This window comes from Cynocephalus volans, chromosome 17, assembly GCF_027409185.1.
Source record: "Cynocephalus volans isolate mCynVol1 chromosome 17, mCynVol1.pri, whole genome shotgun sequence".
NCBI classification, from domain to species: domain Eukaryota; kingdom Metazoa; phylum Chordata; class Mammalia; order Dermoptera; family Cynocephalidae; genus Cynocephalus; species Cynocephalus volans.
The window spans coordinates 40,813,012-40,829,363 of record NC_084476.1 but is presented as its reverse complement, the minus strand read 5'-3'; the positions used below and the strand labels follow the sequence as shown (position 1 = coordinate 40,829,363).

The 16,352-nt window shown below is 34.9% G+C and overlaps 1 protein-coding gene across 3 annotated transcripts in view; it reads right to left on the bottom strand.

Annotated features, from left to right (window-relative positions):
* Positions 1–16,352, bottom strand: part of GNE (glucosamine (UDP-N-acetyl)-2-epimerase/N-acetylmannosamine kinase) — a 38,496-nt gene that overhangs the window by 19,542 nt on the left and 2,602 nt on the right. For 2 of the 3 annotated variants that reach the window (XM_063081838.1, XM_063081837.1), the window contains exons 2-4: positions 13,218–13,426; positions 5,362–5,813; positions 1,442–1,594 (exon numbers count right to left, since the gene is read on the bottom strand). In XM_063081838.1, coding sequence (XP_062937908.1) covers positions 1,442–1,594; positions 5,362–5,813; positions 13,218–13,381 — 769 coding nt within the window. In that variant the 5' untranslated portion in view covers positions 13,382–13,426. The remainder of the gene's footprint in view (positions 1–1,441; positions 1,595–5,361; positions 5,814–13,217; positions 13,427–16,352) is intronic. The other variant, XM_063081839.1, reaches the window with a different exon arrangement.

Genomic DNA, 16,352 nt, shown 5'->3' with positions numbered 1-16,352 from the left:
CTCACCAGTGGGCAGAAGCCACTGATTTAACAGAAGCTGTGCATGCATCTGTTCTCTCTCTTTTCAACTTTCTCTACGTGGGAAGGTAGGTAAACAGACTCAGAGTCTATCTTCTTGGAGGAGGTCTGCCTCCTATATGCAGTCTTGCCAGAGAATGCCAGTCGCCATCTATAATTATTATAGTACACAGCATGTTAGAAGGCACTACTATTCCAAGATTCATATTTGGACTCAGTTGAAGGCTCCTCTAACCATAAGCCTAAACCACATGCACTAATCCAGTTTTCCAGAGAATCCTACCTTGGGGAACTAGGTAATAAGCCAGATAATGATAAAGTAATGCCTTGATTCTTATTTCCCTATTGTTCCCTGTTAATATCTTATCAAAAACCCCATCGAGAGTAGAGGCGAGTGGCAGACATGATTTAGATATTCCTGGAACCCTTTACTTTCACAGAGGAAAAATATTTCTAATTCTACAGTGTATACAATCAGGAAAGTATATTACAAAACAACGTATCATTGACAATAAATACTGAATAAGAAAGATACATAATTACAAATATTTATACAAAATTTAAAAAATTAAAATAGATATTAAGGTTTTTGAAATACTGATACATTACCTGGACAAAATCTGGATTAGGTATTCTTAATTTTACTTCGATTAACACTCTACTCTGTTTCCCCTAACAGAAAAGATTATTCAAGGGACACTGAGAGGGGTTCTTTCAAGGTAAGATGGTGACACTTTGGCATTATAGAGAAACGGTCCTGCCTCCTTTACCAAAAAATGCCTCAGAGTTCAGCAGTGATATCAGCTAACATAGCCAGCATGTGAAAATTCATCAGTGTCAAGCCCTGCTCTGGCATTTCTCATTTACATCTCACACCCCCATTAACTTGCCTAAGGTCTCAGTAGCATCAAAGCCCACAGTACCATCTACCAGTAGGTGATCAACCAGCACAGGCTTGAGGATCAACTGGTTGGAGACTCCAGACCTAAACTGCTCAAGCTCAAGATTACTTGAAGATATAGCTAACATAAATGAGAAAGAAAACAAGAAATAATAATGGCTATTTTACAGTGGAATCATTACTTTCCTAGAGACACTTTCACTTCAGCTTTTAAGGTTTATGTCTCTTGGCATAGGTTCGCAGTGGAAACTGCAGGGAAGAGACTACACATGAGACTCAAGTGGAGATTAGAGAGACCTTTTTTTTTGTATTTCTCTCATTGAGTTTCTACTAGACTTGAGAAAAACATCACAAACTCTTTGATCTACAGCAAGATTGGTAATCCTTTGAAAATCAGAATTCAATTCAGAATAGGGTGGCCTTCAATGATCAAATGAGCAAGACAGGCAGTCAAAAGAAGAAGTAATAGAAACACAAAATTTGAAAAGGTAGGTGGTATCATTTCATTTTCAAATTCAATTACCTGCATCAATATTTGGAAATAGAACTAGGGTCCGCTTGTTAAATGAGATAAGTGCGTCCAATGTTAATTCAAACATTTTAATGGAATGCTTAATGTCAGTGGTCACAGGGTGCTGTAGTGCAACAATGTAATCTTTGGATTTTACATCATCACCTGTTTAAAGAAAATCAAACCATATTACTTCATTAGTTAAGAATCTTAAAAGAGGAAGAAGCATATTCCAAAAGCAAGACACTAAAGTCTGTGCTTTTAAAAATTCTAAGGTGAAAATAGTTTGTCACATTCTCAACAGGGCATCCAAATTAGGATCACATGACTCATAGCAACAAGCCCAAGGATTCAGCAAACTTATTTTACAAAGATGCTTGCTACCACAAATATAACTTTAAATAGCAGGCACTAGAAATTCGTTGTTTTAAAATCCAAAAGATTCCAAAGCACTAGAAAAATGTGAATCTTTCCAATTTCTAACTAATGTTTCTAATGAATAACCAGCAATAATAATGAATAATAATATGTTGCAAATCAGGGCATCTAACAATTGAATGAGTATTAAACATATTTCATTTAATGCATAGGAGCTTCCCCATACCATCTCCTACCAGATTCAACAAGTAGCAGGTGTTTCAAACTCTGTTCAAAGGATTAGAAAATCTTCACACATCTCAAGGACAGTTCCTCAGCAAAAATTTAAAGTGAAAAACGTTTGGATTGACAGTGCTATGCCAAACACTACAAAACATTTATCAAGAGGGCCTATATTATCATAAAACTGAAAATGAGCTCCACTCACTTATTTTTAGTGAAAATATCTTTCTCTGTAATATTAATTGTAATGATCAATTTTATCATGAACTATATATCTTCTCATTAATTTCCAAATTCAACAAGCAGCAATTATTTTAAATAATTTAATGGTAACAGAGGATTTTTACTAAGTTAAAATCTTCAGTGGTACTTGATTTAAAATTCCATATTGACTCCAAAATTTTATTTTAAAAAATTCTTGGTCCCATATTAGCTTCTAAACTGGGGAGAGAGGGGTTATAATTATTATATTTTGTACAAACTAGGAAAAAGACCTAAAGGTCTAAAATAATCTATCAGAAACTTGATAAACATGAGAGTTTCAAAGATCAAAAGGAAAACAGCCTCTCAACAGAAGTCTAGAAAGGTGAGATTAACATAGATAATGTCCTAGATACAGATTAGGACCATTAGTAAGAAAAAAAATCCAATGAGAATTAAAAATTTAGGGGAAGAGGGGCCAGCCTGTGGCTCACTTGGGAGAGCGTGGTGCTGATAACACCAAGGCCATGGGTTTGGATCCCTATATAGGGATGGCTGGTTAGCTCACTTCGGAGAGCGTGGTGCTGACAACACCAAGTCAAGGGTTAAAATCCCCTTACCGGTCATCTTTAAAAAAAAAAAACCCAAAAAAACTTAGGGGAAGGAGTAGCAATAAAAGAAGTGTCTTCACTACAAAGAATATGGAAATACTACATATATGCTGCAATGTGACCACAGGTACAAGTCTGTTCTCCTATGATGCACGTTTTCGTGATGTGAGTTAACTCATCCGTGACTGGTAAGTAGAGGAATGATGTCAACTTTTAATGTGGTAGTTGAGTTATTCAAACATGAATCTTCATGGCAGAATGCAAGGCACACCAATGTAAACACAGGCAACAACCTGTGGAGAAATACAGTCTCATCACGAGGCCCCTTTACCCCACATTCTTTCTCTTCATTTCTCTGTCTTGAAAACACTTATAGGGCAAGCCCTCTGATCTTAGGGCTTTTGAGAGACAATTTTTCTTTGACAGTGAGGATATTATGGAGCTTCTACAGTCCCATGCAGAGGATCATTTTACACTACTTATTGCTAAGGCACAAGCAGAAGGTGAAGAAGAATAAAAATTCTAGCAGTTTACCCCATGAGAGCTTTCCACTTCTTATTTTCTACTTTAATTGTGATTAAGAAGCATTTGTAGTGCACAGACAATAACCATACAATGCAATGTAGTAGGAATGCACTTCGTAACTTAAGGTTCTATATGGAGCCATTAAAGCAGTTTCTTTATGAAATAAGAATGGCAAAATGGCAAAAACTAGATGTCTTTTTTCAAACCAGTGAAAAAGAAAACACAAGACAATGAACCAGAGCTACCCACCCTTGGCAATAACACAATTTGTACAAAGCATGCACCTGCTTCTCAACCTGCCACTTCTGACATTATCATTCTGCCTTTGTCACTGTAACTTAGCAGCCTCAGCCCTTCCATACAACTCTTTGCATTAAGGCACATCATTTTGTTCTGTATTGTAAAGTCCTATATTTACTGGGGTATTTCTTTTACTATTAGGAATTTAACATGTCTTTTTAACTTTGCTGGTATTTTTACTAAGATTGTAATATATTAATGTTCTGGTTACAAAGCTGCATGTTGTAGGTGAACTACCGAACCCTATTTTCCTACAAGCAGAGTGATAACATAAGAAGTTGCACATCAAGAAGTAGGCACAGGCTTTGTACAAAATGTATTATTCCCAGGGATAGATGGCTCCTCTGTTTTTTCACTGGTTTTAAAAAACAAAAAAAAAATCCAATTTTTGCTATTTTGTCATCCTTTTCATAAAGAATTACTTAAATGGTCCCAAACAGGACTTTAAGCCCTATAAGTACATTTTGATGCATCCTGTTTTCTAATGGTTATTTTCTATTCATTACAAGTTTTTCAGTAATACAAGGTTTTCCAGAACACATACAGAGCTAACAGAATAACCAGAACAGAATGTGAGAGTGTTTACCTAAAAGCATACAAAAAAGAGAGACTGAAGAGACACAAGTTTATTCCACCAGCATTATCTAGACAGGTTCCTTAATACTTACAAATCTGTCCAAGGATAAGAAATATGAAGAATGGATTAATTTATACAGTAGGAAAGTCCAATTCCTTTCCTGTTCTAATGTAATCTGGATTAAAAATATACACAATTTCTTTGATTATACAATCACCAAATCAATTTTCTATTCATTAATTTCATTATTCAGTAGGCCTACTTCTTAGAAAAGGAAGGTCCTAAACAGATGGTTAGTCCTAATTTTCCCCCTAGACAGTACTCTCACTATAAATTAACCAGCTGACATTCTGTTTGTAAACCTGTTTTCTTTACCTCTGAATAGCAAGAAGTAATTTCCAGAGAGCTATATCACTGATCACTGAAAATTTCAGACCTTAAGGCTTATTTACAAAGGTAACAAACCTTAATGCTACAACTATGACTTTTGCTTTTTAATAATCATCATAATAATCCCTTATATTAATAAGTACTTCTGGCTTACTAACTGCTTTCAACATTCATTATCTCCTCAGAGTATTCCAACAATCTTACAGGAAAGGCATTAAAAGTAAAAATAACAATTTTTCCATTGTACTAAAATAATACAGAAAAACAAAAATAAAAACACCCATAATCACACACCAGAAACAATAATAATGATAATAATAATAATAAAATGACTTGTATATAGGTGTCCTAACCTTTCCATTGGTATAGTTTTTTAAAAAATTGCACCATGTAACACATATAATGCTGTATGTAGCTTTTTGGTTAATCAGGATCTGTCCTTGTATCTAAATATTTACCCACAACATTAAATTAATGGAGTAAAAAGCATTCAATTGTATAAATACAGCATTGATTTTGAGAAATCAATCGATTAAGCCTATTTTACAGAAAAGGTGAACCTCAGAGAGATAAAGTCATACACAGGGAGAATATCTATGAACTAAAACCTTAGCCTTCTGATTGCTAATGGAATATTCTATCCATGATAGTTTCCAAAAAGACTGAAACATACCCAACATTTTCTGACAAAAACAGCCATTGGATTGAATAAAGTCTGATATACATACCCAACCACATCCGAATGATGCTCATATAGTCTTTGTTCTTGGCGGAGAGAAGTTTGTCATAGGAAGGACAGCCCGCCAAAAGGATGCGATCGTGGTCCTCACACATGGATATCAGGTGTTGCTCTGCACTTCGGGTGCAGCACACATGATAATGAGCCAGTTTGGTTATGGCATGTCTGATAGAGTCATCAATGGTCCCACTGACTTCCCCACCTTCTATGTGAAGAATTCGGATGTTCATCAAGGCAGCAGATGTAGCCAGAGCCAGGGCATCAAATCTGTCTCCATGAACAATCATAATATCAGGCTTCAGGCGATTAAGGACATCTGGTAACTTCACTAGGGCCAGGCCTACTGACTCCACCATGGCTGCCTCATCTTCCCCTCTAACAATTGTGTGTAGCCTGGTGTTAATGTCAAAGTCATCTTGTTCAATCATGCGATATGTATTTCTAAAGCAGGAGAAAAATAAAGATGTGAGAGCATGTTCTTAAACAAAGCTCAATAACACGCAAGAAAAGCAATCTAACACCAACTCTGAAGGAAGAAACATTTTAAACTTGTTAAAGTAAATAAATTGAAGTATAAGTTACACATAAAAGTAAAGAGCATAGGCCATAAGTGTACATATAGCCTGATTAACTTTTTTACATGAATACCTCTAAGCCATCACCCAGATGAAAACATAACACAGCACCCTGGAAGGCTCACTTGTGCTCCCTCCCAGTCATTACCTGGAGGGAGAAACATTTGAGAGAGAATTTTTTTATTAGGAGGACAGACCAAATTTTTAACTGTTGTCAGGACTTTTTTTTCTTTCTCTCTCTTTTTTTTTTTATAAATTTTAAAAAAGAAATATGCACTTAATAGGAAAACATATTACTTAAAAAACAAGGCTCATTTTTTTTCTACAAAAAAAAAAAAAAAGAGCAGGAAACCAGGATACCTGATATGTCACTACAATATTATAAATTTCTGAACAACGGAAATTATCTCCTGAATTCTCTTTGTATCATATCATTAATTCAAGCATAATTGTGTTTGGAATGAAAATACAGGCTTTACAGAATTAAGTGGCTGTGAAACGCAGTTTCAAGACTGCTTCATGATTCAGTAACAGCAACTCTCAATACCGTAAAGTTTCCTGTTATGACTAAATTTTAAAAGATACAGTCTTTTTTCTAAATATATGTATAAGTTTATTATTTAAAAATTGAAAAAATACAAAAATTATCCACAAACCTACCACTCAGCAATAGCAAGTGTTTTCATTTATTTCTTTTAGCCATTTTAATGCAAATATTTTAACATAGTTGAGAACACATTGCATGTACAATTTTGTAATCTACTTAATATTTTCTCAGATCACTAAGGATTCTAAGTATATAATTTTACAAATGTTTAGTAGTCATTTTGTAGATTTCTTTAGATTTTCCTACATAAGCAATCATGTGGTCTGTAAATAAGACAATCATTATGCCTTTATTTCTATTTCTTGCTTTATTATGCATCCAGTACAAGTTAAAGATAAGTGGCGAAAGTGGAAATCCTTACTTTGTTCCAATGTTAGGGAGAAAGTATAAATTTTATCTTAGCCTTAGGTTTTTCAAAGATGGCCTTTACCAGATTAAGGTTTCTCTTCTATTCCAGTTTGCTAAGACTTTTTATCATAACTGATTGCTTAATTTTGTCAAATGCTTTTTTGGTACCTATTGAGATGATTATATGGGTTTTCCCTTTTATTGTTATTTGTGAATGACACTGATTTTAAAATGTTAAGTCAATTTGAATTTTTTTTTGGGGGGGGGTGGCTGGCCAGTATGGGGATCTGAACCCTTGACCCTGCTGTTATCAACACAATCTTGAATTCTTCAGATAAACCCACTTGGTCAAGATATGTTTTTTATATTGCTGAATGTGATTTGCTAATATTTTATTTAAATTTTTTTATGTCTATATTCATGAGGGATACTAGTCTGAATTTTCTTTTCTTACATCTTTGTCAGGTTTTGATATCAGGATTATGCTGCCCTTATAAAATAAGCTGGGAAAGTTCCCTACTCCTCTATTTTCTCAATAGGCTGGTGTTATTTCTTTCTTAAGTGTTTAAGAGATTTCATAAGTGAGGCCATCCTTGTGGAAGATTATTTTTTTGAAAGTGTTTGATAATGAATTCAATTTCTTCAATAGATATTGGGCTATTTAGATTTTCTATTTCTTCTGTATCAGTTTTGGTAAATAGTGTTTTTTCCAGGAATCTGTACACTTCATCTAAATTGACTGTTATTTATTGGCATAATATTCCCCATTTATCCTTTTAATGTCTGTAGGATCAGTTATGACATCCTCTTTGTCATCCCTATTTTGGTAATTTGTGTTTTCTCTTTTTTCTTGAGAATTGCTAGGAATTTGTCAATTTTATTCATATTTTCAAAGAATTAACATTTGACTCAGTTAATTTTCTCTATTGTTTATTAGTTTTTATATTTTGTTGATTTCTACTTTTTATTGTCTCCTGCTTTCTACTTACTTTGGTTTTAATTTCCTCATCTTTTTCTTGTTTATTAAAGTGGAAACACAGATCACTGACTCTAATCTTCTCTTTTAATGTATACATTTAAAGCTATAAATTTCCCTCTAAGCACTGCTTCAACTGTACCCACAAATTTTGATATACTGTAATATTTATTATTCAGTTCAAAATATTTTCTAATTTCTTTATGATTTTTTGTTTGATCCATGGGCTATTGAGAAATATAGTGTTTAATTTTCAAATATTTGGAGCTCTTCTAGTTTTCTTTTTTGTTACTGATTTCTAATTTAATTGTTGTAATCAGCAAATATATTCTCTAATATTTCAGCCTTTTGAAATTTATTGAGACTTTATTTATAGCCCAGAATATCCTCTATCTTGTTGAATATTCACAGGCATTTGAAAAGAACTTGTATTTTGCAGTAATTGGGCACAGTGAACTATAAATATCAATTATAATGTGATTGGTCATTTTGCTCCAGGTTTCTGTATCCTTGGGAATTTTTTAGCTATTTGTTACATCAGTTCCTGAGAAGAGGGTAAAATCTCTAACTATTATGACAGGTTTGTCTATTTCTCCCTTTAGTTCTTTCAGATTTTGCTTCATGTATTTTGAAACTCTGTTATTAGATGCATAGATATTTAGGATTCTTACAGCTTCCTAATGAATTGATCTTTCATCATTTCAATGTCTGTAGGAGTGGTAATCTCTGTCTCTAGAAATATTCATTGAAGTCTGCTTTGTCTGATATAAAAATAATCACACCCACTCTCTTATACTTATTTTTGGCATGGTATCTTTCTTCATTCCTTTATTTTTAATCTACCTATGTCTTTATATTTATAGTCTCTCTGGTAGACAGCATATGGCTTTTTCACCTAATCTGACAATTACTGCCTTTTAACTGGAGAAATTAATTCATTTACATTTAATGCAATTATTTATATGTCTAGGTTTAGGTCTACCATTTTGCCATTTGTTTCCTATTTGTCTCATCTTTATTTTGTTGTTGTTGTTCCTCTGTTCCTCTTTTCCTGCATCCTTTTGGATTAATAGATTATTTCTTAGTAGTCCATTTTAATTCCTCAATTGCACCTTTATCTATATATCTCTGTATTATTTTTTGTGGTTAATCTATGGAAATGAATATTATCAGTTTACTTTAAATTATTATCACATCTCTTTATGTATAATAAGATGCTTACAACAGTATACTTCCCTTCTTATCCTTTATGCTACTGTTGTCATATATTTTAAATCTATTTACATTATCAAATTCAAAGAACAATTTTATGATTTGTGCACAAAGCTTTATTTTTACAATAAATTTTTTGCAATCTAAAAAAAATAAAAATGTTATTCTCTTATATTTACCCCTGTATTTACCATTTCTTGTCACTTCTTCCTATAAAGTTTCCAAAAATATCATTTATCTTCACTCTGAAAATTTTGCCTTACCATTTTTTGTAGTGCATACCTGCTGCTCACTTTGATATGAAAATATCTTTACTGTATTTTTAAAAGATATTTTCACTGGAGAAAAAATTCTGCATTAACAGCTTTTTTCCTTTGAGCACATTAAAGATGTTACACTGTCTTCCGGCATCCATTGTTTCATATGAAGAGTCAGTTATCATTCGTATCACTGTTCATCTGTAGGAAATGTCATTTTTCTCTTGCCACTTTCAAGATTTTCCTTAGTTTTCGGCAGTTTGACTATACTGTGACTAGATGTAGTTTTCTTTGTATTTATCTTTTGGGGCTTGTTGACCTTTCTGGATCTGTACATTGATTTTTTTCACCAAATTTGGAAAACTGGCCACTATTTCTTTTAAGATTTTTCTACCCCATCTTTTTTCCTTCCTCTCTTTCTGAGATGTGAATTAAATATACATTAGACTGCTTTTGATACTGTCCCAGAGATCCCTGAGGCTCTATTCTTCTTTGTTTTATTTAATTTTTTGTTCTGTTCTTCACCTGGACAATTCCTATTGATCTGTCCTCAAGTTCACTGATCCTTCTCTTCTCTTCAGCATCTACATCAACTGCATCTTCATTTAGTATATTTTACTTTTCAGTTGTAGACTTATTTGGTTCTATTTTTATAGTTCCCATTTCTCTGTTGAAATAGCTGATTGTTGGGCCGAGCCTGTGGCGCACTCGGGAGGGTGCGGCGCTGGGAGCGCGGCAACGCTCCCAGCGGCCGCGGGTTCGGATCCTATATAGGAATGGCCGGTGCACTCACTGGCTGAGTGCCAGTCACGAAAAAGAAAAAAAGAAAAAAAGAAAAAAAGAAAAAAGAAAAATAAAAAAAAAAAAGAAATAGCTGATTGTTGAGATAGTTCTTGTCTGCTAATTCCGACATCTGAGCCATCTATGGATCTGTTTTCATTGACTATTTTTTCTCTTGATGTTGGGTCAAACTTTTCTGTTTCTTCACATATCTAGTAATTTTTTATTATATACTGAACATTGTGGATGATACATTAAAGAGACTCTGGGTTCTGTTATCTTCCTCTTAAGACTGCTAATTTTTGTTTGAGTAGGCAGATAAATTACTGGCTGAGCACCTTGTGGAAGCTTGATTTAACAATTTATTGGGTGAATCTGTTTCAGTTTTGCTCTTAAAGATGGATGTAGTTTTTACTTCTAAGGTGTGGCCCTTCTGGGGTTTCAATGAAAAGCCTGGGGTGTTTATAAAGCCCTCTAACTTGGTAGAACTGAAACTCCAAACTGTCTCCCCTGAGGTGGACAGCAGATGAAATTTCTGCTCAGTTTCTTCATCCTCCAGCTGTTGCATTTTACTGGGCTTCTTGGAGTCCCACACATGTGCTGTTCAGTGGTCAATGAAGAATTTGAGAAGAGTTTATGTACAGATTCTGGGGCTTCTCCTCTGTGGCTACCTCATTTCCAGAACTCTCCCCTCAATTTCCAGATGCTATGGCAGCCCAAGTCTCATTTTCTGGCACCTCAATCTAAACAACTTCTAACCAACCTAAACCATATGAACTGAAGGATACTTTCAGGGGAAAAGCTATTTAAACATGGATCTCACCCACTATAGTTCCCTTCTTCTGTGGACTGAATCTCCCCCCATTTTTTTGTTTGTTTGTTTGTTTGTTTGTTTTGCTTTTTTTGCAGCTGGACAGTATGGGGATCCTAACCCTTGACCTTGGTGTTACCAACACCACACACTAACCACTAACCAAGTGAGCTAACCACCCAGCCCCTCTCCTTCAGTTTTGACTGCTGTTGGTTGCTGTACAGTGCCTTCAAATTTTTAAAAAAATATTTTCCCAGAGTTCATAAGGGGTAGCTATGGAAGAGTTAGTCAGATATACATGCTCCTCTGCCATTACTAGAATCTGAACTTCTTTTTCTCAAATAAGTGTTTTATAATTTGAATTGAATATTTAGCTCAGTTACTCCTAATTTTTCTCCCCAGTAATGAAAGCACTTAAGACCATAAATTTATTCCTTATTACAGGTTTTCCTTTATCATTTTATTTCCTTTATTATCTCTTATTTTTATTGTTTGTCTGTATATCGCCCATCTCCCCCACCAGAATATGAGTTCTATGAGAGTAGGGACTTTGTTTCTGCCTTATTTGCCACTTGGCATATTTTATATGCTTAAAAAATATATGTTGAATAAATAAAGGAACAAATGCATTTCTAAGTAGTTTGTTGTTATCCATTTGATTTCCTTTTTTTACCCAGTTCTTAAGAGTATAAAAATGCTGATTTTTAAAAAATATCCAAGTAGTTAAAATAGAAGGTAGCTTACTTTTTATGTTTTTTAAATGTCTTTTAAAAGTAGATAATACATTCATATAGTTTAAAATTCAAAAGGTACAAAAGGTTATACAGTGAAAGGTGTCTCACTTGTGTCTCCCAGGCATCCAGTTCCTCTCCCCCAAAACAATTTCTTGTGTTAGAATGCACTTTAAATATACATTTTCATTAAGTACTAGTCAAATTTCCTATTTAACAATCTCACCAGACAAATACTACTTTTCCACCCTTAATTATTGTGGCAGGCAGACAAGAAACTTATTACAATTTCCCTGAAAGCCTCTCACTAGTCTTCCTATCAAAGCTTTCTTATGGAAGTAAAAGAACTCACTCAAACTTTCATCTCAGGTTCTAGCTAACATTTCTCTTCTACCTGATCCTATCACCAAGTGGATTTTCTTAGATAGCCAGAATTCATTTCACATTTTTTAAAAAAATCTATGAATCCCCAAGCTATCCATAAGTTTCTTCTTTACTATTTAAGTATTTTCTCAGAGCAAATTGCCAAATTGGCTTTTGAAGACAAGTTTTTATTTATTTGTTTTGCTGCTGTTGTCTTATTTTTAAAGAATAGCCTGAAAAGGGCAATTTTGCTTTAACACAAGCTTCTTTCATATATAATATTGTATTTTTTACTATCTTTGGAGGCTGCATTGATGCTTTCATACCACAAGGGTACACTAAAGGCCACTTTATTACATATCGCAAAACGAATGTTCATTTCTAGTTTATATATTCTGCTCCCTCAAAGATTACCCAAATTTTATCTTTCAAATGTACCTGTGATCAATAAAAACTCTAACGTCACCAAAATAAATATCAATGGTTATGGTAATATAACATTCCACTTTACTTTGTAGATCAATTAGATTTTTAAAATCTTGTTCCATATCTACTGCTTTAAGTGCTGTTGACCTATCAGGGCCAGCCCGTGGCTCTCTCAGGAGAGTGTGGTGCTGATAACACCAAGGCCATGGGTTGGGATCCTATACAGGGATGGCCAGTTCGATCACCGGCTGAGCATGGTGCTGACAACCCCAAGTCAAGGGTTAAGATCCCCTTACCGGTCATCTTTTAAAAATAAAAAATAAAAAAAATAAATGCTGTTGACCTATCAACCAGTTTTAAAGAATTGCCATTAGAACTCACAAAACAGATTACATTGAATCACATTATTATAGTCACACAATATATATTTACAAGTGGCATTTCTCCTGAATGTAATAATAACAAATAGCAATAATATTATTTATAGCTATCATTTATCAAGCATCTACTAAGCAGCATTACTGTGATGGATGCTTTATTTATATCACTATATCCACTCTTCATAATACTTACAACATAGTGTTTCACTCCATTTTATAATTGAGAAAACAGGCTCAGAGATGCTAAGTGACTTCTCCAAGGACACATAAAAACTAAGTGTGAGAAGTGGGATTTGAAGCTGGGTCCACATGGCTACAAAATCCAAGTTCTCTACAGTATAGTGTTGTAATGAAAAATAAGAAAATACTTTCATCTTACCCATAGTCATCTATCAGGTGAGAGCCAAGTACCACCACATCAAGTTCAAAGAACTCAGGTTCTGTTTTAATGCCAAACATGATCGGGGCAAGTTTAGAATAATCAGCACGGTTGCAAGTAGCAACGCAAACCCGAAGCTTTCGGTTATTCCCATTCTTCTCCATGACTTCGTTTTTTTTGCGTTTTGAAAGGTTCTTAAAATAGAGTTCCTGAAGTTGCAAAAATAAAAATTGTTTATAATCAGAACAATAACTCCTAGATATAAAAATAGAACTTTCCAGTTGTTAGTATTGTGACTCTGAATATTTTTGTCTACCCCAACTGCTCTGTGACACTCCCATCGATATATCCAGAGTTACAAAATTCCAGCAGACTAACTATAACTCCATCCTTTTCTTTCACTCTCAAGAAAACATAGTGAGATGCAACTAAGAAGTGATATAAATCAACTCTCATTTAAAAGGTGAGGAACTATCAGCCCTTTAACTATTATTATTTAAAGTTTCTTGCCATACCTCACAATTGAGCCCAATATACCAGACTTTGGTTGAGGACTAATGATCTAGTTCAACTCCCTCACTTTACAGAAGGAAACACAGGTCTTGAGAGGGAAATTACTTCTCAAAGATTTCAAGATCACATCTTATAAGGAATGTAATCTATCCACACTTACACTATACATCCCCCTAAACAAAAAGCACTGATTAGTGCTGGGGAAGAAAAAGATGAGTAAGATAAAAACTGTACCTTCAAACCCTCATTAGCACCTATACACCAGTGCCTACAAAACTGACAACTCCAAATGCCTACCAGATGTCTCCTTAAAGTCAGAGTCCCAAATTGAATTCATTTTCTTTTCCAGATCTGTTCCTCCTTAACTGTTCTCTAACTCAGTTATGTATTTCCATTAATCCAAATGCTCTGACATCCTTGTCTTTCCTGTTCCTCACACCATACCTCTGAAGTCAATTCCACCTCCTGAGTATCTTTCAAATCCATCTTCTCCTCTACATTCTCACCAGGACTTCCCCTAGTCCAATCCCTCATCTTAGATCTGAACTATTGTAACAGCTGTCAAAATAGTTTGCCTGTCTTTAGTCTTGTCCTGCCTCCCACAAACTTTCAGAGTGATCTTTCCAAAGTTTATAAATCTGTTTATCATGCTAATCAGGGTACATCACCTACAGGATAAAGTCCAAACTGTTGATATGGACCTAACCCATCTTTCCAACCATTTCTCCCCTACCTAAAATTACCCTTATTCTGTACCAAAACACCAGCCATACCAAACTGCCTACAGTTCAACTAATGGATCTTCATATCTCTGTGCCTTTATAGATGCAAGTATCTCTACCTAAACTTCTTTTCCCGTTTTTGGTTTTGTTTTTGGGGCTTTTTTTTGGTGGCTGTCCAGTATGGGGATCCAAACCCGTGACCTTGGTGTCATAAAGATACAATCTAACCACCTGAGCTAACCAGCCAGCCCTCCTTTCCCTCTTGCCTTCAAAACGCAGTCTAAGTGTTATATCTTCTGGAAAGGCCTTACATAAACTTCAGTTCCTCCTCACCCCACCTCTCTTAGTTGCTGTCTCCCTCTGAGCACTATGGCCCTACCATACACAAATATACTACTGTTCAACACCTCTGCCCACCTGTCATACCCAATGGAAAGCACTTATAAGATAATGAAATGAGCATTTGGCCAAGAAACTTGTATTCAGAAGAACTAAGCACTATCTAATCATTAAAAAGACAAAAATATTCTTCCAAAAATGGCTGTCCTAGATGTTCTGATACATAATCCTTCCACTGATCAAATCTGAGCTGAATAAATTGTTGGTGATATTTAATTTGCTGGGTGAGACAAGGCAAATCATTCACAATTGGTCAATTTGTATTTATTTTACAAAGAACAGTAAACTTTCCATTTGGCAGTACTAAAATGCTTAGTATTTACCAGTTACTCAACGGTTATTCTTCTCTGGTTATCTAGTGGTTAGGGGGGAAAAAAAGGTTATTTTACCTAAACTGAGAATAAGCTAGCCATATAAACAAGCTATGAAAAATACAACAATGATACTTAAGGCCAAAGCTTTTTTTTGACCGGTAAGGGGATCGCAACTCTCGGCAATGTGTGATCTGCACCACGCTCAGCCAGTGAGCGCACCAGCCTCGGAGCTACCACCGCACTCTCCCAGTGAGCCATGGGGCCCGGCCGGAGGCCAAAGCTTTTTTAAGGAAAAATTAAATCTTAAGAAAACAATGGTAAGATGCCTTTTTAACGTGAGGAGTTTTTAAAAATAATTTTAATTTAATTAACTTACTTTTTTATTAGGTAGTGATGGAGTTTGGATGTGTTGTCCCCTCCAAAACTCATGTGGAAATTTGATCCTCAATGTGGCAGTTTTGGAAACTGATTGAGTCATGGGGGCGGGTCCTTCATGAATGAATGAATGCTCTCCCTGGGGGCGGGGGAATTAAGGAGTGAGTTCTCACTCTATTAGTTCCCGCGAGAGCTTATTGTTTATAGGACCCTGGCACCTCCTTCCCTCTCTCTCTTGCTTCCTTTCACCATGTGATCTGCTTGTACCCACCGGCTGCCTGCCGCTTTCCGCCATGAGTAGAAGCAGCCTGAGGCCCATGCCAGATGCAGTTGTCCCAAAATTGTAAACCAAATAAACCTAGGTATTTGTTATAGAAACACAAAATGGACTAAAATAGGTAGTATATACTCATGGTTTAAAATTAAAGTCACAAGAGGTTTTATAGCAAAAGTCTTCTCCTCTGTGTTCCCCAGATATAGTTCTCCCTGAAAACTAACTTATCTATCCTTCTATAGATAAAATATGATTATATAAATAAACATATATATATTTATTTATAAATGCATGTAATGTATATTACGCAACTGGTAACATATTCTACAAACTGTTGTTGCACAACTTGCTTGTTCTGTTTTGTATTCGGTTTGTTTTGGCAGCTGGCTGGTACAGTGATCTGAACCTTTGACCTTGGTGTTATAACACTCTGCTCTCACCAACTGAGCTAACTGGCCAGCCCCTACCTTGCTTTCTAAAATGCTTTTAATTATGTTCCTGAATTAAATTGCAAAATAGGAAAGTTTAAAGGCATTGG